This window comes from Chenopodium album, chromosome 14, assembly GCF_948465745.1.
Source record: "Chenopodium album chromosome 14, dcCheAlbu1.1, whole genome shotgun sequence".
Taxonomy (NCBI): domain Eukaryota; kingdom Viridiplantae; phylum Streptophyta; class Magnoliopsida; order Caryophyllales; family Amaranthaceae; genus Chenopodium; species Chenopodium album.
In genome coordinates, this window is record NC_137847.1 from 3,706,267 (window position 1) to 3,731,005 (window position 24,739).

At 36.0% G+C, this 24,739-nt stretch overlaps 3 protein-coding genes across 3 annotated transcripts; 2 read left to right on the forward strand and 1 right to left on the reverse strand.

Annotated features, from left to right (window-relative positions):
• The first annotated feature begins 2,905 nt into the window (after nucleotides 1-2,905).
• Nucleotides 2,906-13,940, forward strand: LOC145579885 (protein tesmin/TSO1-like CXC 5). Its single transcript, XM_081637176.1, has 8 exons — nucleotides 2,906-3,750; nucleotides 4,683-4,790; nucleotides 7,696-7,873; nucleotides 8,717-9,073; nucleotides 9,291-9,391; nucleotides 9,512-9,606; nucleotides 11,473-11,883; nucleotides 13,235-13,940. The coding sequence occupies exons 1-8, from the start codon at nucleotides 3,491-3,493 to the stop codon at nucleotides 13,495-13,497; spliced, it is 1,773 nt and encodes a 590-aa protein (XP_081493302.1). The 5' UTR covers nucleotides 2,906-3,490; the 3' UTR covers nucleotides 13,498-13,940.
• A 1,672-nt stretch (nucleotides 13,941-15,612) lies between these two features.
• Nucleotides 15,613-17,583, forward strand: LOC145579725 (uncharacterized; the record flags this gene model as incomplete). Its single annotated transcript, XM_081636958.1, has 1 exon — nucleotides 15,613-17,583. A coding segment is annotated over one exon (1,797 nt), but the record flags the coding sequence as incomplete, so codon positions are not given.
• A 186-nt stretch (nucleotides 17,584-17,769) lies between these two features.
• LOC145579884 (peroxisomal fatty acid beta-oxidation multifunctional protein AIM1-like) lies at nucleotides 17,770-24,267 on the reverse strand. Its single transcript, XM_081637175.1, has 18 exons — nucleotides 24,061-24,267; nucleotides 23,887-23,958; nucleotides 23,698-23,760; nucleotides 23,549-23,605; nucleotides 23,354-23,421; nucleotides 23,012-23,093; nucleotides 22,875-22,930; nucleotides 21,758-22,060; nucleotides 21,591-21,677; nucleotides 21,219-21,393; nucleotides 20,859-20,980; nucleotides 20,500-20,663; nucleotides 19,509-19,763; nucleotides 19,256-19,377; nucleotides 19,027-19,148; nucleotides 18,797-18,945; nucleotides 18,542-18,680; nucleotides 17,770-18,121 (listed from the first exon to the last, which is right to left on the reverse strand). The coding sequence occupies exons 1-18, from the start codon at nucleotides 24,152-24,154 to the stop codon at nucleotides 18,080-18,082; spliced, it is 2,172 nt and encodes a 723-aa protein (XP_081493301.1). The 5' UTR covers nucleotides 24,155-24,267; the 3' UTR covers nucleotides 17,770-18,079.
• Between the last annotated feature and the right edge of the window lie 472 nt (nucleotides 24,268-24,739).

Consider the following 24,739-nt stretch of genomic DNA (forward strand, 5'->3'; position numbering starts at 1 on the left):
TTTGTAATTATACTTGGTATTAATTTTAGTATATTAAATTAGGTCATAACCTTTTTGTGGGGCACTAAAAGACAACAAAGTGAATTTCTGCCTTCGTGAACTTGAAACGTGAAATTCACCGAAGTTTTAGCGTCAATCTGTATCTGTCCTATCACTAGGACAAACGTTGTTGCTCAATAAAAAGAACAAACTACGAAGTATGTCACTATGTTGGTTGTTGCTTCTTTAGTTGACCCATATAATGATGCTAAGATGATTTGATTTCTTCTGCTAAAGATTCTTCTAAGTCAAAATACTACCTCCGTTCTATAAAATTTGCAACAATTGTCAAAAAGGGAAACTACACATTATGTGCAACAAACCTTTTCTTTCTTTTTTTGATAAGTTTTTTTAAAATGAAATTACTATAATGCCCCTGTTTAAGAACTAATAGCATTATTTTAGTAACTAATTTAAATTAATTAGATTACTTAACATTAATCATTACAAAACTCCTTCACTCCCCTGCCTACAACTGCCACCACCACCATCATGATTGACCACCACCATCATCATCGACCACCATGAGAACCACCGCACCAGACCACCAACACCACGAATACCTTCGACACTAGACCACCGACACCAAGGCCACCATAAACACTTCCGACACTGGACCATTACAACCACCAACACCATCTTGTTCATCTTCATTTAGGATTCATCTTCTTTACCGTCGCCGCCACGATCACCACCAGTCGCATTCTTCTTCATCTCAACTAAAGATCTCAGATCGAAATGAAAGAGAGAGATAAATGGGTGTGCGATGTTAAGAAAACAATAGAAATCAGATCTAATTCTAGGGTTGGTGTTTTCATGGTGGATTTCGATTTACTGCGGCCTGGGAGGGTGAGTGAGGTGGGTGGGGTTTCGATTTGCTGCGAGGTGGGTGAACCCAGGGTGGGGTTTCGGGATTTTATTGGTGCGGTGGTGGGGTTTTGGGATTTTGCTGGTGCGGCGGTGGAATTTCGGGATTTTGTTCATGGTGGGGTTTCAGGTGGTGGCGGTGTTAGTGGTGGTGCGAGTTAATTGGGTGAGGTTGGTTTTGGGTGGTTATGGAGGGGTTTCAGATCTGGGTTGTGGTAAGAGTGATTAGAGGATGCGGTGTTAGTGGTGGTGCGAGTTGGCTGGTGTGTGTTAGTGGTGCTGCTGGTGGGTGGTGCGAGTTGGTTGGTGCGGTGTTAGTGGTGCTGCTGGTGGGTGGTGTCAAGGAGAAGATGGCAGTTGGTGGTGGACTAGTGGTGGCCCTTGATTAATTAATTATCCCCTCTTTCTCTTCCTACCCTTAATCACATACCCTTCACTTTGTTAATCAAGCATTATCAAATTTTGTCTTGGGAAACGTGCATCCAAGTTTGTTGCAGATTTTATGAAACAGAGGTAGTATATTGTATACAAGTCAATCAAGCTTAGTAAGAAAATACTACCATTCATGGCAGCATAAAAAATTAATCCAAAAAATTTCCATATTTTATACTTGCACTTGAATGTATCTAAACACATAACTAGATGCACCACGATTTTCTGTATACATTTTTTGGGTATTATTTTTTTTTAAAAAAAAAAACCCTAGGTGCAACTATAAGAATTTTAACACCAATTTAACTTTTTTTTTTTAATCTATACTTGTATAGAGTATATATATATATATATATTTGGAACGAAGTAGCAAAGGGATAATTAGCAAAAAAAAGTTAAGCATTAGAAGTTTTTGAATAATGGGAATCATTTGGATCCATTAAATGTTACACATGTAACGTGTGGTGATTAGAAAACATGGATTATAGCTTTCACTTTTGGAGAATGTTCAATCTTTTGGACTCAAAAAAAGAAAGAGGACAAGATACTTCTTATAAATAACACAAGAAGACCTTAGGATGCCATTTGGATGATTAAAGTCATCCACTTTGACTCTTAACTATTAAAATAACTAGTATAGTGATTGTATATGGTTCAAAACAACATAATATGACCTAAAAAAAAAGACACTAGGGGCATCTCCTACTATCACTTGAATTTCTAACCTTAGGTCCCGAAATCTTCAAAAATGGTTATTTTTAAGTGTTTCAGGGAGGTATATTTGGTGTTTGGAACCATCTATTTCATGTCTTAGCTCACCCCTCATAATCTTGTCTTAAGATGCCTTGGCCATGTCATGCCTAGCTTTGGCTTGGCCTGCCTTCTTGATCATTATTCTTCTCATTAACAATGTCACTAAGGCAAGCCAAGACGTTACCCTCTAAAGTATTTTTTTATTTTATTGAGGGAAGTGTCAAGTTGTATACTCTATATAATGGATAATCTTGTACAACATGTCATTAAATGCATATAAAAAATTATTTTGAGACATAGATAATCCTTTGATGAAAAGACACTTTAAACTCTTGTATTTTAGATCTAATAGTATTTTTCAATTTAAAGACCAAATATCCTCACACAAATGGAAACCCTTATTATAACTTTACCCTAGGAAACTCTATTACGTGTTATTCAAGTTATTTTTGGATCAGATCGCTAAATGGTTCTCTATACCATATCTAAAGTATAAATTATTTCCTGTTAAAAACCAAATTAAGCTACACTAACTACACTGACTAAATTCACTAAATAATGCTATATCGTTGAAAGACTTTCTAAAGTTATTTACAAATAACCCAAGACAAAAAACTATGTTCAACATTTCAAGTCACAAACTGTAGGTCTTTTAAATAATGTAGATAGTGTATTAATAAAAATATTTTCCTAGTTCAAATGATGGTTAAATCTTAACAAACAAATTTGAATATTTTATGACCTAATAATGAGTAATGAGATAGAATACTAGAATAGCATATGATTTCTTACCATACTCACATACCAATAATATTTCCCTTTTAAAAAAATTAAAAACAAATAAGAAAAAAAAAAAAAGAGAGTATCTAATTATACAAGCCGTAGGATGAATCAAACAAAATCCAACCATCTGATTAACTTGGAAAATCAAATCTGAACCGTCAAAAAATTACAAAAAAATTCAATTTCAAAACCTCTGAAACTGAGAGGGAGAAAGCAAAGCCCCTCTCTCATTCTCCTCCTCCTTCAAATCCCCTTTTCTTCTCACTTCTTTCACTTTCTCTCTCCTCAAATTCCCTCCTTTTTTCTTCTCTTCCCAGCTTAAAGATCGCAACTTTATCCAATTTCATCACTCGAACATTCTTGGGTAAATTCTCGATTTTTTCCAGCTTTGAAAGGATTGTAAATTTGTGTGATTTTGTTCGAGTTTGTTTGGTGATTTTCTGGGGTTTTTCTCGCAATTTCGATCAAAAAGGTTCTGAATTTGGTGTTTTTTCAAGGGTAGGTTACTGAAATCAAGCTCGGATTTTGATTTCGTTGTGTAATTTAAGGTTTAGTGTTTTTTTGAATATTTTTGTTTTCCCTAAAATTGGAGAACGAAATTGATTGGTTGGGGTCAATGGAGGAGGGAGATAAAGGCGGGAATTCGCCTCCAAAATCGAGTATGGCGACTGATATACCGGCGAAGAAGCTCGCTAGGCAGCTTGATTTCACCTCCATTAGTGGCGCGTCTCAGCCACCTACCACCTCAGTAGTTCAACCTCCTTCTACGCCATCAGCGCAGCCTCCATTGCCTCAGCCGCCTTCGCAGCAGCCGATGATTACGCCTTCGCAGCAGCCACCTGCTCAAACGCCTCCTCTCCCTTCAATGCGAGTGGTGTAAGAGTTCCAAATTTTTTCCCTCCTTTTTTAAAGTTTTAATTCAAGTGTTTTTTTTTGGGATTCATTTGACTTTCTGTTTTGGATTAGGGATCACAATCTTTCATATTTTGGTATATAATCATATTATCTTGTGTGTTTTGTAGTTGCATTGTTTGATTAGGCTTTAATGGTTGATGTTCTGAATTTGGGTTTTTGAATTTGATCAAATGAATTTTGAAATTGGGAACTTTTATCAGTATATATTACTTCTGAATGTCACATTGCAATGAATTTATTGTTCCTTTGCGATTTTTTAAGTTAAACTGGACCGCTATGTTTTGAAATTCATATATGTAGAGGGTTAATTGAAGAAAAAAATATTATAAATTCACGGTTTATTTTTTATTCGTCTAATCAATGGACTCTATATTTGCTTTAAGTAGTATATTAAATACAAGATTGCTCATTTATATAGGATCAATTCAATTCCCTCTTTTTTATGAATCCTTGTTGCAATTTAATTTTTTCTTTTCCGTCTTGTTTTTGGATTCATTTATTACTAGGTTTTCCTTTTGCGGTGTTGCCCCGATCAATGGGATTGGATACCTAAACTGATCCGTAGTCGCGTGATTTCAGAAATGGACATTGTTCTTGGTTAGTGTAAGGGGTCATTGCTTTACATAGACATGGCCTACCCTACCTGTTGCCGGAATTAGGTTACCTTGGATGACATGTGCAGAGCCTCCACCTTTACATTGCTTAAGTCATTTTGATGTTAAAGTTACTAATTTACTATAACATGATTTTGAGTTAAGAGTTAATTTGAAATGAATTTATGTTGTGTATATATATTGCATACATGTTTGAATGCTTATGTTCTTAACAGTTTATAACACACCACTTAAATAGTTATACTACATTGCTGATTGATGTAATATATTTTTCTCCAGAAAGCCAGAATCCCCTAAGGCGCGATCACGGCCTACTGTTGAAACCAAAGATGGTACTCCAAAGAGGCAGAAGCAGTGTAATTGTAAACATTCACGATGCTTGAAGTTGTAAGTTCATCATTTCCTCTTTTGGGTTGCATGGCAAGTTCCTGTAACTTTTGGCACTTTTTCACCATGACATTTCAATGTTTGCACTTGCTTTATTACTAAGGTGTCTTGTACCCTAAATGCATCGTCTAGGTGAAAAATGTGTAATAAAATTGTATCTTCAACTTCAATGTAGCTTAACAATCACTTATCTAAGATTGGTTCACACATTATGAACCTTTGGGGTTTATATAATATTAATTGGAATATGGAGAGTTGTGTTATTTTGAATGTTCTTAGCTGAAAATACAACATTTCTCTGTGTAATCTGTACAAGTCTTTCATTTATACAGCATTTCTCTGTGAAGTCTGTACAAGTCTTTCATACGATCATCTATTCCTTGCACATTGCACGTGCTGTCTTGTATAGCAGTAAAGAAGCTAGTGCCTCCACAACTCCCTCTTTCTTTTATTTATTTATTTATTTATTTTTTTTTTGTGAGAGAAGGTCCTCACCAGGATGCTACTCTCCATTTCTAAATACATTATATAACTTTTTGCTCACTCGTTGACTTTTTTTTTTTGCTTGATCATAGCTTATCTCCACTTAAGGCTTGATTAATTTGCATAATCTATGATGATAAACTTCTCGCATGAGGTACTTGATTTTCAAAAACGTTGAATATTAAAAAAATAAATCAAGGCCGTTCCTTAATCATAGCAAACCCTACTTTGTTTTTTTCAAGCTTACACTTTGCAGAATAGTTTCATTGTGGTAGTAATCTTATATTTCTAAAAGGCTTCTAGGTTAAGCAAGGTAAGAGAGGTTTATCACGTGCTACCATCCACATTTCCAATTGGTCTAGGTCATTACCAACTACTTCATTGCGTAAGGGCTTATATTCTCTACAGCCTCAACCTGGAAATGGACAGTGAAAAGAATCTTATTTGCAAATAGTGGTAAATACCCCCTCCGTCCCTATTTTTATGCCTTGTTTTCCTTGTTGGAATGTTCTTAAATATATGTCCACTCCATTTATTGTCATATGGTCCCACCACTTCACTCTCTCATTAACTACATATTATCCCACCACCCCAAATATAGCGAGATAAATGAATCATATAATTGTGAAAGAAGAGAATGAGCAATGAAACAGAAGTTGCAATACAGTTCGCAGTGACCAAACTATTCCAAATTTCTCATCCTTTGAAAGACGTTATAGCTGTTTTGAGTTTAGATTTTGAGCCTGTGCTTGTTAAACTTCGCAGACAATTGATGTATATTAGATCAAAGGTGACTAAGAATAACCTGTTTGATGATTGATCCCAAAAGTTATATTACACCTCCACTGGCTCCACGACTCTACCAGACCTTATCTTCCCTAGGGTAAGTCGTGGGAGCTTCTTGTAAAGGCATTACGGTAACATTATAATTCTTATAACCCTATCCAAAAAATGACTTAAGACTTGTATGAATTTATGCACTCCATCTAGAATTAGTTAACTCACTATCCCGACCCCTTTAAGGATAGATAAGACACAAACTAAAGAATTCAATTATTAAAACTATTATTTCAGAAAGGTGAGTCCTTTTTCTCGACTCCTAAAATTTTCCAATATTATATGTGACTTTTAATTCCAGATGGAAGGAGTATTTAATTAGTTACTTGACTGCTTTTCTTGAGGAAGTTTAATCAAGTCTTTCACAGTTTACTTAGCACAACTTATACCCTTCTCTTTTCTTTTTATTTTTCCCTTTATTTGGGGATGGGAGTGGGATGGGAAGGTTACAGGGATGATTTGGGTGATATAAATGTTGGAATATCTATGGAGGTTCTATGATGTGCCTGTCATTGGTTACAGAAGTAAGGTTGATCACCTGCCTCAGCTGCATCATCAAAGTTTAATATCTGTTAAGACTGTATTTCTGACAGAGCCTATTGGGACTTACAAATAACATAGAACAAGGTCAAGAGGCCTCAGCTTGTTATACTGACTTTTATTCATCAAACAGTATGCCGTTATGGCATATATAATAGACAGGTCAACAGTTGAATGGGCATGAATGCTTGTGCTAGATTGTGATCTACATTGAAGATATTATTTATGTATTTATTATACCAATCTTTATCATAAAATGTGTCAATCTTCAGGAAAGATAAAAATAAGAGAAGATACCATTTATTGTTTTAATCTTTTGCTACTTTCCTAACATAAGTGTTTCCTTTTTTCTTAATGAAGAAACTTTAACACCTTTGCAAAAATCTCTTAAAAGGGTTGGGCAACTTTACGTTGTGGAGGAAGTAGATCTAGAGTAATAAATAAGCGACCAATTATTGTTTTAATCTTTTGCTAATCTCCTTACATAAATGTTTCCTTTTTGTCCTTTATGACTTGAAAACATCTCTTAAAAGAAGTTGGGCAGCTTTATGCCGTGGGGAAGTAAATCTAATCATCTAAAGCAATAAATGAGTGCATTTCGACATACGAGCAGTTGCTAGATACTCCCTCTGTTTTTTTGTTTTCCTATCTTTTAAATTTATCCACTTTTAGACAATATGACCACCACTTTTTATCTCACATTAGTTACATACACTTGAAAATTTCAAATTTAACCATTTCTGTACAAACCTTTATTTTGGTGAAAATGCTAATGAGTAAATTAGAAGAAGAAAAAAAAAACCGGAGGGAGTATATGCTAGGTTGTGTATATACTATAGACTGAATTTACTGCTCCATTTGTACTGCACAAACTGTTTTCTGTATATCTCGACTTTTCCCTTTATATTACCAATTTTACTGAATTTAAAGCTCATAGTCAAATTTTTGTAAGCCTTTTGTTCTTGTGAGATTATTGTGCTAGATTTGTGGTTTTTAAGCTCATGTCTGTGAAAATGCAATTCTGGGACTTACATGTGTTGTGCAGGTATTGTGAGTGCTTTGCTTCTGGAGTTTACTGTGATGGGTGTAACTGTAATAATTGCTGTAACAATGTCGAGAATGAGGCTGCTCGAAGAGATGCTGTTGAAGCTACTTTAGAACGTAACCCAAATGCATTTCGACCAAAAATTGCAAGCAGTCCACATGGCATTAGAGACCGCAGGGTATGTTTCTTTTTTGTATTGATATTCAGTTATTCACCTCTCTCCTAGATAATTGAATATTGGAAGTTATGGAATCTTCCGTCATTCCATCTCAGTATCAGTGTATACTTTGTCTGAAAATCTGAATTCTAAGAAATAAGAATACTGATGTCTTCACAGGCTTTGTAAAATTTTTAGCAACATGTCTTGGTATTGGGTGCATCAACTCTTAACTGGTAAATGACACTATGATGCATATTAAGAAGACTTCAGCTCTTGTAGCATCCATAAAATCCCATTTACTATTGTGACATAATCTATAACCTTAGAAAATCTGTTCCAACTTAACCGGAAAAATGTTCAATAATGTGCTTTGCAATATAAGCTAGAAACACAAGTTAATATGTTCAGACATTTAATTACTTTACTTTGTTACATATCTGAAACACTCAATAATGACTGTTTTACCACAATGGAATTGGATGTACTTTTGTTATTTTCTTGCAAGGTTAAGTCGCCTTTGCAGTTATCTTTATACTTGCCTATGAAATTTAAATATGTCGACTAATCAACTATCAACCAAATAATGCTACGAATATGAATGAATCTTTCGGTCTGGAGGTACTTCTGTTACTAGTCGTTATATCTGTATATCAAATGATGAAGGTGGTTGTAATCATGATCCATTGCTTGATGGTTTCAATTCATTTTCTGCAAAGCTAACTACTTTATATCTATGGAAGTTTGAAATTACAGCTATTGTAAGTGATTATTCATAGACAAAGTAATATTTTGGCATTACTTTCGCTACTAGGTTTTTTTTAGTAAGCATATGCTTACTTCATATGGCTGTTGTTCATACAGGAAGATGCTGGAGATGTTGTGGTGGCAAAGCACAACAAGGGATGCCATTGCAAAAAGTCAGGGTGTCTGAAGAAATACTGCGAATGCTTTCAAGCTAACATTCTATGCTCTGAAAACTGCAAATGTATTGATTGCAAAAATTTTGAAGGAAGTGAAGAGCTGCAGGCTCTTTTCCATGGAGAACATGCAAATAACTTAAGTTACATGCAGCAGGCAGCCAATGCTGCTATTACCGGAGCTATTGGATCATCTGGTTTTACTTCTACCCCCAATTCCAGGAAACGAAAGGGCCAGGACCTCTTATTTGGGCCAGCATCTAAGGATCCGTCTCTTTCAAAAGTCGGGCAATTTCAGCAGGTAATTCGGTCATCACTCATCAGTCACAATGTCGCAATATACAAATTTCAAATTGCTAATTCATGTAAATGCATCTGTTTTGTTACCAGAAAGCTCATTTACTTGCATAATTGCGTGATCTTCGAATTATGGATATTTTCATTCAACATGATCTAAACTTTCCGGTGCACTTCCCGGGTTGTATTTATATTCACAATTGACATAACTTCTTAATCAGGCAAACCATGTCAAAACATCAGGACCGTCTGCGGTATCTTTAAGCCCTGCTTCTCGAGCTGCTAATTCTGTTTCGCTAGGTGCTTCAAAGTTTACATACAGGTAACTCCTTGTTACTGTTGAAACTCAGAAATAATGCATCAAGAATATCTTCTTTGAGGCACGAGTATGTATATTTTAACTGAAATAGGTTTCAAACTAATTTTTGAATCTCGATAATAGGTCTCTCTTAGCCGACATCATCCAACCACAAGATGTGAAGGAGCTTTGCTCAGTTTTGGTAGTTATATCTGAAGAGGTTGCCAAGACAATTGCAGGTAAACATTTGATTCAACTATGAGGAACTGTTATCTAATATGGACATATTTCTTGGCATCCGTGCCTGGATAGATAGTTGCACATCTCCAGGGACCTTTCAAGAAAATTCTCTATGTGTTTATCAATCAAAGCCTTAATCCCATAAGTGGGTATTGATAAACTTTAATTCCGCAAAAGATTCTTAATCACCTTATGGTGGCAAAACTTATGGGTAGCACATCTCTGGGGATCTTTCAAGAAAATGGGATTTTGGTTTGATAGATATCAGTGTGTCCAACTCATCTTGTTGAGTTTTCTCCGTAAATATTGATGTGCTTGATTGTTTAGCTGTTTGTTTGCACATTTATGTGTTGTATCATCAACCTTGGTATGCATTTGCATTTTTAGTGGCGTGTCTCTAGAATTAGAGGTAGCTAGTTCACACATGCCACATTTTCCAGTAGATGCTACCAACATCAACATATTCCAGTAGATGCCACCAATGTAGAAAAGATAAGTTGCTGGTGGTTGGAACTTGGAAAAGTCCTCAACCCTTTTAATAATTAGTCATACTTCCTCCGTTCTCTTTTAGTTGCAACATTTTGACTTTCACGGTTGCCAATGCATAATTTCAACTCATTATATCTCTAATATAGATAGGTAAAAAATAAAAACATTTGATACTGTGAAAATATGAATCGAGATGAATCTAACAAGATCTTACATGACTGAATTTTGCACACCATTTAAATCAATAAAGGTGGTCAAATGAAACAACATGAATAGTGCAAATTTCTAAATGTTGTAGAACCAGACGGATGAAGTATTTAGGTACTATGTCACACAACTTATACAAGTAAAGAGTCTACCGTCATACATTCCCATTCTCTTAGCAATACAAGCTTCATCTATGTAATGGCTAAGATATGCAAGGTGGGGTGGGGTGATATAATAAAGGTGAATTTTGGTATTGCTCTCATTGTTATCTATGAAAGTGCAACTCGTAAGTCTATAACACCTCTGTCATTTTTACATACAGGCTTTTAGAATTGGTGCAATTTGACATCTGAGTACAGGAATCAATAGTTTAATTTTTTTTTTTTTTTTTTTTTTAATCTTTAAATCTGGAAGTGATGTTTTTTCTTAAACAATTTGTACCATTGATCTTTCAAGAATGCCTCTTATGAGGTTAACTTTATCATAAACAAATGTTTATTATATGTATCTTTGTTATAAATAATCCTTCAGTGTTTAATGACTCTAATAATGTTCGATGGCATTAAATTGTGCTTAGATGGTATCATCATATTAATTCCAACAACAAATTCTATTTTGGTACCTTGGGCCATGGTAATACCATCTAAGCACAATATAATACCAACGAACATTCTTAGTGTCATTGATAGAGAATTTCTCGGTGACTGAGGTGATATAGCTAGAACATCTCACTAAAGGAGGTGTGCTTCTTGCTACCTTTCTAGTTGTCTTCCTGCCATTAGCTTTTATAGAGGAGATTAGTCTTACTTATGCTGGAAACCTGGACATGTGCTTTTTAATTTATTCTACTTTAAGTACTACTAGTATATTTCATAGTTATGTTGTGTAAAGAAGTTATATTCAAGCAAAATTGATGTTGATTTTCTTACAACTATTGCTGCCACTGTGACTTACTCATTACCACCTTAATTTGCCTTTATAACGATTTTTTTTTTCTTTTGTGGCTGAAGTATGAATAAATTGTTTTAATGATTTTGGTGCAAAAATACTTTTGAACATATTGCCGAAGACTTAGATTACAACAGTTAAAATTTGAATTTTTGCTCTGTTGAGATATAATGTCTTTGTGCCTTCAATCTGAGAGATGATTATATGTTTCTCTCTTACAGAATCTAATAAAGCTGACGAAAAGCGGGCAGATGATGGAGGAGAAAATCAACAGGCATCAATTCAGGACAGATTTCAGAGTCAAGATGAATCAGATGTGAAAACCGTACCTGATGGTTCTGTCAGTGGTAATCAAACTGATCGAATAGTCCCAGATGATTCTAATTTAGATGGGAATGATCAACCGAAATCCAGGCCAATGTCTCCTTTGACACTAGCTTTGAGGTGTGATGAGCAAGATACAATGTTCATGGCTGCGGGTTCTCCGAGTAGGTTAGGCAACCATGTCCATGCGTCATCTTCACAATGTCCAGAGCAGAGCACTTCAGAGGTTTATGCCGAGCAAGAGAGAATCGTCATGACGAAGTTTAGAGATTGCCTCAACAGGCTAATTACATTTGGAGAACTAAGAGGTGAGTGTGTTATTTCTATCAAAATTAGCAGTTTAAAACTTGCAATAGCAGTATCATTATTTCTTTGAGGGTTTCATAAATTTGATCTCAGGGTTCAATATCCAATTGCATTTGATAAATTTAAACCTATGAATATTACTTGTAAACAATTTCGCATGAAGTTTCATATCATTTTGATCAGGTTTAGTGGTCTAAAATTTGTAGTAACCCTGTGAGAATATCATTATACCTTTAAGCATTTTTTGTGTATTGAGCAAATGTGAGCTTAGGGTTCATTTTTAAAATTAACCTTGCTAGACTTTAAATCCTAAGCTTTGTGAACAATGCTAGTATTCCGATTTGCATATAATATATGTGTATGATACTGGTTTTATTAGTGAAATGATCATCTTATTGGGTCAGCCTTCTTCCCCACCCCCCCCCCCCCCCCCCCCCCCCCCCCCCCCCCCCCCCTCTCTCCCTTTTTTCCTCACCATTCGCTCTACTTTTCTGCCGATCCATATAGGCAGTCAATCAAAATAAAATATTCTTTACCATCCTGGTATGGGGAATGATAGTCTGAGCCTCTGAGGGGTCCTTTATATGTGAGAAACATTATTTGCTTGGCAATTTCATGAAACAAATGCTTGATATCATGTAGTAAGTCTTCCTCTCATAGATTGAAGTAGAATCCAAGTTTCAAAATTCTCTGTTAAGTATACAACTAGACTAATTAGCTAGATTGCTATACAAGAATGAAACCATATATTATAATTGTGTAAAAAGAAATAATGGAGAAATACCATGATTATAATAATACAAACAGGGTCATCTTACACCTATATTTTTGCCCACACCCTATATATTCATATGGTGTTGCTTTAACCTGAGTTTTTCAATTTGTGACAAAGATCGTCTTTTCTTTAGGCCTTGTTATACTTAGTTATAAGAATTAGGAAGGTGAAGGTGTAAGTTTAATACTTTAATGAGAGAAAAGGAGGTGGTGGTGGTGGTGGTGGGGGGGGGGGGGGGGGGGGGGGAGAGGTCATTGGAGGTTGTGGTGGAGGACAATACTAAGAAGGAAAGAAAAGCTACTCCTGGTAAATAACGCACGCCTGTTTCTTGAGGCTCCTACGTAAAAATAGGTCTAGGTGATGCTGCTTACATCTTTTGTATTGATGTGTTTCCCTCTTTTTTAATTGGCAAAGCTTAATTTTAACATCAATCTAGCTATTTGGCCAAAACAATTAGATTTATAGAGTATGCTCCTTTCCTTTGCACAGTCTTTACGAAAAAGTGCTAGTTTAAGAAGGTATTTTTTAGTACAATTATCATTTATTTGTTTTTGACAATTTTGTGTTTCTCTGTACAGAGACAAAACTTTCTTCCTTAGCTAGATCTAATTATACAAGCTTTCAAGAAACTGGCAATGGCACTGCCAAATTGAGAACTGATGGTCAGAATCAGCAAGAGCATAGCAACAATGGTACAGCTAAACCTGTCATTACAGCACCAACCAAGACTCCCGCAATGATTGCAGCTACCATTACTGCTGTTCCGTCCAACAATCTTACCAACCAAAATCCTCCTCCGCCTGAAAATGGTGATGTAAAGCCAAGCATCCAAAAGGACTAGAATTATATACATAAACGATTCGGAGATTGCACTGACAAGCCCAAGCTGCTGTGCTGATACAAGATGGTGATGATGTTAGTAGTCATTTCACTATCAGAATCTCCCTAATTTAAACAACTGACAAATGTCATTGTAGTTCAAGATTAATATGTCCAAAGGATGTAAAATTGATAATTTGTATACATGCACTAGTATCTTGTATTGGTAGATGCTAGTGTTTTTTTCCGGTCATTTAGTTTAGCCTAAGATGGAGCAGTTTTTTTTTTTTTTTTTTATACTTTGTGCTCTTTATAAGAATTTGCTGTTATTCATAACAAGCAGCCAATCATTATACAATAGCATTGTACATGGGATATCTGCTTACCTTCCTTTCACTATAAAGGTGAAATAGTAGTTGATTTTTCCATTACAGTTTCAATAAGCTTATGCAGTGAAAGTTTTATCACTAGCGCGGTCTTTAACGACTGTGTATGTATTACTACTTATTTTTTCCCCTAATGGTTTTAGAAAACACACATTTAGGAGCAAAGAAACCCAAAACCAAAGGCAAGCTTTGTTATACCACTCGTGATTACCTTAGTTACGAGTGTGCAGTCAGTTTTGACTTAAATCTGTGCTGTTTGGTAATGTTGCCAACATTAACTGTCGTTGATACTCAACACAGAACCTGTTGAGTCATAGCATATTGCATTAATGAACTTAAAAATGAGATTGGGTTATGAATCATGAAGCTAAAATGGTCGACTCATAACTTAAGTCTTTTTGTAGAGACTCGGGGATTACCCAAAGCACCCTCAAAATGGCTTAATTCAAAAATTTTGTTGTGATTGTGTCCCTTTTTTTATTGCATCATAGTCTCATAGAGCAAAATTTACTTTATTTAGAAGTGAGGTAAAATTGTACACATGAAGTTGCAATTGGGGTTGGTGAGGAGAAAAGAGGGAGATATCAAGTAGGGTTGCAACTTGCAAGATGAAATTTGCTAAAAATAAAGGCAATGATCAATTATAAAGGGACATCCTAAAAAGGAATATGAGACAAACAAAAAGGAACGAAGAAAGTAGTAACTTAATCAAGAAATTTATATCCAAGAACAAAGTTGTCAACTCATACTTTATTATAAAGGCAAAAAAAGCTCAAAGTTCCTAATCGTGAATGTTTGTAATGTACAAAATCTGAAGTTCCGGACAAATAAAAGAATTCTCTCAAATCATTACCTAATGTTTTCAAATATACTTCCTCAAAAAAAAAAAAAAAAAAAAAAAAAAAAAAAAAATGTTTTCAAATATACTTGCCCTTAGGCTACCAAAAACACTTCGCCAATAAACAATCAATGAAAATCAAAGGTAGCAATACCTATTATGAGTGGATGTTGTTTAAGAATTGAAAAAAAGTTAATTTTATAAGATAAAACGTATGATCAGGTCATATAGAGAAATGATATTTTCCGGTTATTTTCAATTGGAATTTTTTATTTATTTTGATTTGCAAGTGATAACTGATAAGGAAAAGTAAAATTAAGAAATAACACTTGTTTCTCTGTTTATCCTCTGTTTCTGCTCTTGATTACATTCTATCTCCTCTTTCACCACTTTCTTCTCCACAATCAATTCCAGATGTTAACACAAGATCTCACCTTCTCCAAATCCTTAAACCCATTTTCTCTCTTGTTTCTGTCTGATCCCGACTCCACAGAGAACTTGGACTTGAGATCCTGATACTCCTATCGGCAAGCTGAGAACCTACACAATGAGAAGAAGTTAGCTAACCCCGGGGTGATCCGGGGATAACCACTCCGATGATAAAGTCAGAAAGGTGTTTAAGAAAAAGAAAGTAAGAGAGAGAGAAAGTAGAGAGAGATTAGAGAGATAAAGAGTGTAATTAATGTCCTCATTAATGAGGTCTTACCTACTATTTATAATGGTTTATCTTGACAGGTGGCTCTCATCCATGCAGAGCCTTTTGTGCCAAGTGTCGAGCTTCTGTTGCCACGTGTTACATTTCGGTGGGCCGACATGTCTTCAATCTGTGACATATCAGCATCTTCTCCATGATTACTAAAACCTGATCATGTTTTCATAAGATATCGGTCATGCCAGATATCATCCCATACATCTCTCCTCCCAAAAATGGAAACATCCTCATTTCACAAAACCCTTTTACCCAATTTCCATCCCCAAATCCCCTGTTTCATGCTTCCTTAAACCCCACCAAAACCCTAAACCACACCCTTCAATTACCCACCAAAATTCCACCACCAATCGCCGCCTTCTTCCCCTCCCACCTTCCGCCGGACGCAGCAAGAAAACCCCCAAAACCGGCCGCATTGAAGGCAGCGCCGAGCTTCGCCGCGAGGCGAAGCGCAATGCTCGGCGGAAATCCCGAAAGTTGGCCGAAAGCCTGTTTTATAGGCTGAAAAACCCACATAAAAGTTACGCAGATAATTTTTCTGAAGATGAATTACAGATGATTGGGTTAGGATATGATAGAATGGTTAGGTTTATGAGTAAAGATGATCCAAGACTTAAGCACCCTTATGATTGGTACAAGTATGGTGAATTTGGACCTTATTCTTGGCGTGGGATTGTTGTTGGTGACCCAATTCGAGGAAGAATGTCTGATGAATGTGCCACAATCATTGGTGAGGTTAGAGACCAGGAAGAGTGGGAGAAGATTGAGCAGCATGAGATGGCTGAGAGTTTTGGGAATCGATTGCGAACATTTGATATGACTTTGGGTTTACAGAACTACTGGGTGTTTGTTAGGCACCCGAGATGGCGGCTTGGTGATCTGCCGTGTGAGCAGTGGACATTGGTGTGTGAGGTTGTGTTCGAAGCCGGTGATCAGAGGTTGGATAAGTGGAATTTGATGGGGAGATTAGGGAATAAGACTAGAGCAATGATCACTCAATGTGCAGCTTGGATGAGGCCTGATATAATCTATGTTAAGAGGCCGGTTTATCAATGTCGATTCGAGCCTCAAGTGAACTTTTTCAGGGCAATGCTGCCAATTCTAGACCCGGAAACGGAGAATGATTACTTGTTTGAGTTGGAGGATGATGAGGGGAGGATTGAATTGGTTACTTACTTTGGTGGGTTGTGTAAGATTGTGAAGGCGAGTCAGAAGGCGTATGTGGATGACGTGGTGAAGGCTTATGAGAAGTTGAGTGATGATAAGAAGTCTAAGTGTTTGGAGTTTTTGTTGACGAATCATCCTGTTCAGCTCTTGCATCCTTGGACTAAGGAATGGAAGGCGAAGTTGGAGGAGATGGAGATGGGGTGTGATGCCCCTGATGATGATGACGAGGGTAGTAGTTTGCATCGTCGTGACTCTAATTTAGAGTTTAGTGAATGGATTGAGGATGACAATGATGATAACAATGACGATGAGGATGAGGAGGAGGAGGATGATTACGACACAGATGACAATGTTGTGGTGAACACAAACGAGGAGGAGGATGAGGAATTGGGATTGCAAGAAGATGATATAGGTGATGAAGAGGATGAAGATTATTGGAAAAAGGAGTTTGAGAAGGCAATTAAAGATAATAATGAGATGGAGAATTTTGTGAAAAAAAGTGTCGAAAGAACAAGCAAAGTGTATGAAAGGCAGTTAAAGGCAATGGAGAAGAGTGAAAGTAGTGCTAGTTACAAGGATGGTGGCGATAGTGATGGCAAGAGCTACAGCGATGGTGATGAGGCTGCTATGCGAGGTAAAAGAGCCAAGGTCAGTCCACAAGAATGGAAAACTATTGGGATGGGACCTTGGAGGAAGAAGACTAAGAAGAGTAAAATTCCTCCTGAACTTTTTCTGAGAGCTGCTGTTAGACCTTTTACCTGCAGAAATCTTGTCAAGGAGATTGTATTAACAAGGCATGCAATTTTAGACGGCGAAATCGAACTGGAGAACTGAACCATTGTTTTTCATTTTGAAGTTTTGCCTGCACCATCCTATTTAAGAGTTCTCCAAGTTCCTTGAATTTAGTAGTAGTACACTATTAGTGTTGTAACTTGTAAGCATCAGAAAAACTATAATTTTGTACTCCGTAAGAATTAAGATTATTAACCCTTATATTAAATTTTAAACAACTACTAGTTACGAAAATAGAATCCCTTCAAAAAAAAAAAAAAAAAAAGTTGACGAAAATAGAAGGATTAAAAATGAAACTGCAGGCTGTGCCTCTGTTGAATCTGTACCCTGTGCTAGGCCAGTCATTACAGATCAACATGCCATGTTATGCTAACTACAAAAACTGTGAATAATATACCATGGTTGAGAGAAATTGGGCGGGTTCCAATAAATTACAACATTGTTCTGCAATAAAATGCAACTCAATTTCTTTTATACAATTTCACATCTTCGAATCAACAATCTATTTGATTGTTACAATACTTTTATTTAGATCTCTATCCTTTCCCTTACCCCAATCTTTGCGAGGAAAGGGGAGGACGGCTAAAGGAGAGTGAAGGGGAGGGGATTATTGAACAACTGATGTGAGCCGCTAAAACTAGATCTCAGTCATCTCACTGTATGTAGTGCGCCACGGAATGTCAAATGATTCCTTTGTCAGCATGGTCACATCCTACAAGCGCGACTTTGAAGCTGATGATGAAGCAGGTGCACTCTGCAAGAAAGAGGATATGCTACACTGAGGCAGAGATTTTGGTGTTCCATTATAAAAATCATTACAAAAGGTGGCGTGTTCATTTTAAATCCACAATTAAATTGGATGACATAATAAAAACTTAACTATTTCCTGTATAATTATTGAAAGACTTTCTGATCCACTAATAAATACTCCATTATTTAAGCAAAATCAAGAACACAAGATTTTTCATAGCGTCCCTTTTCTTTCTTTCGATTTTTTTTTCTTTGTTCTTTTACTAGGAGGATTGGCAAGATAGTTATTTCTGACGAATGCCAGAGATGCTTTTCTTCAGAAGTGATAATTATTTTCCATGAATCCTAGAAGAAATATCATAATCACAATAGTTGATGCAATAAAAGAAAGAAATGGCAGCTGGGAAAAAGATAATGCACTAACCAGTAACAAGCCTTTGGTAACTCTTTCCTCCAAGAATCGAGACGGTTTAAAGAAATTGCCATACAGGTTCGACCACTTCTTCAGACAATTGTATATATGGCTTGGCCCAACAGTATCAGCCCAGAAAACAAGACCGCCACTGCAAGAATGTAGAAAATTTAGTAACTAGCCATTAAATATTTACACTACTCTCTGAAAGTAAGAATTTTCAGAAAAATTTCCAAACTCAAAAGTCAACCCAGTTGAAAGACAGACCGATATGAAGGGAAACTCATCCCAAGAACAGAAGCTACATCAAGATCAGATGCTCGAACCACCACTCCTTCATCGAGAACACGACATGCCTCATTTACCACTGGAAAGAGTATCATTCCCAAAATATCTTGGTCTGATACAGATATAGGCTGCATAGAAAGGGAGAGAGATCACCAAAGATTCACTACTTATGAAAATTTAATTTAAGACTGCTAGTACCACTTCTTTACCTTTCCACCAGGCATAATATTGGTCACCCTCCTAGATTCTTCAATGATGGGCAGCACGGAGAAATCAGGTTTTGGCTTGCTACCCTTTTCATAAACATAGTATCCTTTCCCATTGTTTTTACCTGTGATGCCAGAAACGTCAACAAAGTTATGACAAGAGATAAGATTAAAGAAGCTAGAATAAGTTCAGCAATCAACAGGTTTTATAGCTATGATAATCATTATTTACCATTACGCCCATTTTTGACAAGAAGTTCAACTAATGGAGACTTAAAAGTACGATCAGAGAAGGAAGTGCCAAATTCTTTTGCTACTGCAAGCGCAACTCCATATCCAGCTAAATCTTGAAGCCTGGAAAATTAATTAAGTGCTCATTCACCACCCATATAGCCCTCAAGTTGATGACAACGAACAAACATCAACCAGAAAGATGGAATTAAATGTAAAATAATGACACATCATGAGAAGGTGGAGAAAATTACTGGAAAGGGCCAATAGGCAAGCCAAAATCACAAATCACCCTGTCAATCCTGAAGATATCAACTCCCAAGTTTGCCAAAAGATGAGCACTCTGGGAGTATGGGAAGAAAGCCCTATTGACAGCAAATCCAGTACAATTACCGACCACAACAGGCACCTTATTAATTGTTTTACCAACTGAGATGAGGTCAAGAATAACTTGAGCCGAAGTCTTATTTGTCCGCACAATCTCCAGGAGTGGCATGATATGCGCAGGACTGTCAATCAGAAACCCCTAGTAAAATAAGAAGAATACAAAGCCACAATTGCAAAATACTATAACAAATACCATATTACAACAGAACAGAACAGATCAGTTGAGCTTCACTACAAAAATCAGCATCGCAGAGAGAGCCTTAGTAAGGAATCCGTACGCGATTGATTTTGCTATGCATATCACTCTCAGCCTCAGTCTAAGATGACTTTCTATTGCTATAATTTAGTACTACCTCTTTCTAAATGTTCTTGACAATTTGCACAAAAAGTTTGGGCAGGGAGAGGATGAAATATTGGCCAATCACTGAAAAGTGATCAAGGATCTATTAAGAACGCATCTGAATTTCATCTGGAACAGGTTCTAATTTTTCTGGTATTTATCAGAAGAAATGAAGAGGCCACATGCAATTCCCACATGAATGGGTACTTCCTCTGACCTCTTGCCACAGACTTATATTGTCAGATATCAGTCTACACAGTATAAGACTTCGAAAGCAGGATGCTTCATGAACAGCAGAACAGGTGGTATTACAAAGAAAGAGGATGTAACATCATTTCAATACAAGGCAAAAGTATGGTCCTCGAAGAAAAAATTACAGTAGCCTCAAATTTATTGGAGGCAGATCAGCAACAAATTGGCTATTAAAAAAATAATAAAAAATAAAAATAAAAATAAAAAAATTCAAGCAAAATTTATCTCACAGCTGCTAAAAAAAATAAATAAGAAAAGCACCAAACCTGAAAAAATGTGCACCAATAATACGTTCCTGAGAACTGGTCTTTTCTCCAACCACATTGAGGTCAATAGTTGATGTGTTAGTTGCTAGAATGCAATGTGGAGGGCAGGTTTTCTCAAGTTCACTAAAAATTCTTTGTTTCAAAGGAACATTTTCAACAACAGCCTGGATGACAGGATCAGACAAACTTAGCAAGTCATTCTAAAATTATGAGCCTCCCTGAATCAGGCCACTATATGCAATTACAATTACTACCAATCTAAGCAAATAATTTGAAACAAAGGTAGTACAAGAAAAATTCATATCTTTTGTCATCACCAGCACCTAACCTAATGCATGTAAAGAGTTTAAGACACTAACCTCTATGACCATATCAGCATCTTTAAATTCTGAGTAGTCCAATACACCTTGGAGCAATGAAAGCGCTTTCTCTGCCTTGTCCTTCACCAGCTTCCCTCTCGACACTAAGCCTGTTATATTGCCTGCCACATGTAACATAAGATTCCCTGGCATTAAATACTGACTAAAGGAGTATTGTCAATTCAATATCAATTAGGATTTAGATCTGTATTGTGGACAGGAAAGGTAACCCGGTCACTACATGCAAAACAGAAGTTAAGGTCAATCATTCAATTTCTATTTTTGACATCACTTCATCTACCTCAATCTTTTAGAGGAAAGAGAGCCAAAGAACACTATTTGATGGAAGGATAAAACTACCTTGAATAGATTTTAATCCCCTGTCAAGAAATTCAGCATTTACTTCCTTCAACACAACTTTTATGTTTCCTAAGAGTAGGGCAGTTGCAATGCCAGAACCCATTAAGCCTCCACCAATAACAGCAACTTTCTTCATACGTCTTGGTTTCAGTCCAACATCAGAAACACCTGGAACCTGTCACAAACGCACATAGAAACATTTAAAAAAATAAAATACAAAAAATTAGACAAGTACATTTATAAGAAGGAATAGCAACCAACAGTGACAAATTATTGAAGTATTTCCAGTAAATGTAAGGGTATAGAGTCAACATCTTGAATGCCCCCTTTTTTGGATGAGACAGAAGAAGAAAAATGAGATTAATTAATCACCTTTGATGTCATACGCTGAGCAAAAAACACATGCACCAGACCTTTGGCAGTATCTGTTAAAACTAGTTCTTTGAAAACTTTGGCCTCCTATAACAGAATAGTAATTATCAGATTCAAATTTGTTGTAAAACCATTCATAAAATATGAAAGCCTTCACACTCAAATACCTTTAAGACCCCAGCATAACCTCCATGCACTATACCCTCCTCGATAACATCAAGACAGGCTTGGTGCTGAGGCATGTTTCGAGCAGTCTGTTTTGCCTTTTGTCTCGCTGCCATCAGGAATTCATGTGATTCAGAGATGGAACCTAGCTTTTCTGACATGTGGAGGGAGCGTAGGAAAGGTTTCCGGCCCTCTGCAATATCCAAAGCCCACAAGCGTGATACTTTCAGCAGCTCTTGAGGAGACACAACAGCATCGATAAGGCCAAGCTTCATTCCTTCCTCAGATGTTATTGGTTTTGATGACTTTGGGAAGATATCAGAAATCACAGAAAATTACAAAGTATAACGTTGAAGGGAAAAAAAAAAAACATCTTCACACAATCTTCAATTAGAAACTAGAGATAAAGCATAAAATGTCATGTCAAACAAGAAATTTAAAGTTAGTGTTAAAAAGAACAATCACAAAGTATGCTGAGGCTCTTGTTGATGACAAAGGACTTCCAAAAGAATAGTTTCAAATTTTAATCTACTGAGCTGAAAGACAATTAAGAGGCCTCATTTTGTTGCAAACAATGCAAAACTATTGAGCTTCATTAGCACTCATTTATGGCTCGTTTTTGAGGAGAAAATACACAAATAGATAAGTATCCTATTACTTTTCCACCCATTAATTTATTTTAGATTAAAATATAAATCCTAGTTATGTGCATAGATGGACAATTGGGCATGTATTTCTCATGAATCACTTTCATCTGAACATTAATCAGAGTGACAATTAATCTATAACTCAACCATGATTGGGCATAGCTAGGATATTTGCAACTTTAAGCAATACACTGCTAAAAATTTCTTCCAAAAAAGATATCATAAATTTGGATGCAGAAGATCTAATATCAAGCACAATAAAGAAAGTATAAACACTTAAACGTACAACAGTAATAATATCAAGTTTAATTCTATGTCCATCTCAGTGATACAATTTGCATACTCACAATATTTGGAAATCAAAAATCATGATTAATTGATGACAAACTGAAAATGTTAATCATGCATTCATGCATAGCATATTCTTTAAGAGCCTTTCTCATAACATGATATGAGGGAGGTCAAGGCTTACCAGCATGATCTCAACAGCCTTTTTTAGCCCAACAAGTCTGGGAAGACGTTGTGTCCCTGTATAAATGTCCATAATCTCGTTTCAAATTCAACTCTAGTGAAAAGTGTGCAATTAGGATAAATGGAAAATTTCCTTACCTCCAAAACCTGGAATAACTCCAAGTGATAGCTCAGGCAAACCAAGTTGTGCTTTTGGTGCAGATATACGCGCATGACATCCCTGCAAACGGTGCAAGAAATCTCTTACTTAAATATTGGAACGGAACTAAGGAGGAAAGCAAGCACAATGTCCATATAACGATACTCATTCTTTCCGTATTTTTCTATGCTTAAAAGTGTTAATCTCTTCTCTTATTTTCTGGCTATGAGTGTTTCTTAAAGTAAACCCTATTTGCAAATGACAAATGAGACGTTTAAATTACGACATAAAAACTAATGAAAACATAAGCCAGTCTCAGGTGAAAGAATAATAACACAAACCATAGCCAATTCTAAACCACCCCCAAGTGCAAGTCCTTGTACGGCAGCAACAGACGGCTTTCGAGCACCTTAAGTCAATAAACCAGCGTATCATCAAGAACATTTCAACTCATGCAACATCAGTATATTAAACATGCTAATCATATGATTTACAACAAATCAAAGAAAACTCTAAAGCTAAGTTAAAGCAAGGACCTTCAATTGTATGGACCAAAAGATCAACCGACACATCCGGCAAAACCGACACATCCCCTGCCAAATCAAAAACCCTCACAATCAATTTCACAACCAATCTTATTCTTTCATTCCACAAAAGCAACAACATTCAAGTAAGCAAAATTTACCAGTCTGATGAACTTTCTGAAAAACATTGATGTCAAATCCACCTGAAAACCTCCCATTCTCACCTAAAATTGAAACAGTAATCATACACAAATCAACCAACAAAATTCAAATTCTGGAAATTCTTGCTTATTTAGACATATAAATGCACTAAAAAAAAAAAAAAATTCGGAGAAATCGTTCCAACTTACCGGTGATGACGATAGCTTTGACGTCATTTCGACGCATCGCTTCATCGTATTTCTCCTTCAATCCATTAATTACTACACCAAAATCAACCAAAAAAATCGAAAAAAATAATCAAAATTCGCAATTTGAATTGAAATCAAAAACAAAAACGAAGCAAAAAAAAAAGAAGAACAAACATGGAATCGCAAGCGAATTAACAGGAGGATTAGAAAGAGTGATGAGAGCAACGCCATCGTTGCCGACCTCCATTGAAATTCGAGCTCCCGCCATTGGGAATATTATCGATTTGGAGAGAGAAAAAGAAAAAATAAGGCGGAGAAAATGAAAGAATGAATGATTTTGATCAGAAAATTACGTGTAAGATTATTATGTTTAATTAGTTAATACAAAGCTGGATTTTGTGTCTATTTATAGGTAAATACGGAGTACTACGGTAACATATTGCTAATTTCAGTGGTTTTGTTGCTGGAATAAATAAAGAAAATTACTAAAACTTTTATTCAATTTTTAATGTGCGGGGTTGAACAGAGGGGGGAGCGTTGACTGTTGGTGAATTGGTGTGATCTGTGGGAGTGATTATGAATCCGATTAGAATATACGCCCAATTACATGTAATTTTTATATGCGATAAGGATAGTTTTTGAAGCATATTTGCATATACTTGTATGTAATATAGTACTCCTTCCGTCCTATAATATAGTTCTTATTTGTATTATTTCACAGTATTTAAGAAATAGGAGGAGAATATAGATAAAGTACATTAATAAAAGTGAAAAGTACAATCTAGACAAAAGTTAGAGAGAGAAAGTGAAAAAAAGTATTCAAAACATGTGCAAAATTCAAGGGTAAATTAGG

What these genes read in the sequence shown, in the direction of transcription:
- LOC145579885 (XM_081637176.1), top strand. Translation starts at nt 3,491, where the DNA reads ATGGAGGAGGGAGATAAAGGCGGGAATTCGCCTCCAAAATCGAGTATG. An exon ending in CATTCACGATGCTTGAAGTT is followed by an intron (nt 4,791 to 7,695) that starts GTAAGTTCATCA and finishes TGTGTTGTGCAG; the next exon opens with GTATTGTGAGTGCTTTGCTT. An exon ending in GCTTCAAAGTTTACATACAG is followed by an intron (nt 9,392 to 9,511) that starts GTAACTCCTTGT and finishes TCTCGATAATAG; the next exon opens with GTCTCTCTTAGCCGACATCA.
- LOC145579884 (XM_081637175.1), bottom strand. Translation starts at nt 24,154, where the DNA reads ATGGCGGGAGCTCGAATTTCAATGGAGGTCGGCAACGATGGCGTTGCT. An exon ending in TCAGAAAGTTCATCAGACTG is followed by an intron (nt 23,606 to 23,697) that starts GTAAATTTTGCT and finishes TTGATTTGGCAG; the next exon opens with GGGATGTGTCGGTTTTGCCG. An exon ending in ATATTATGCCTGGTGGAAAG is followed by an intron (nt 18,946 to 19,026) that starts GTAAAGAAGTGG and finishes CTTTCTATGCAG; the next exon opens with CCTATATCTGTATCAGACCA.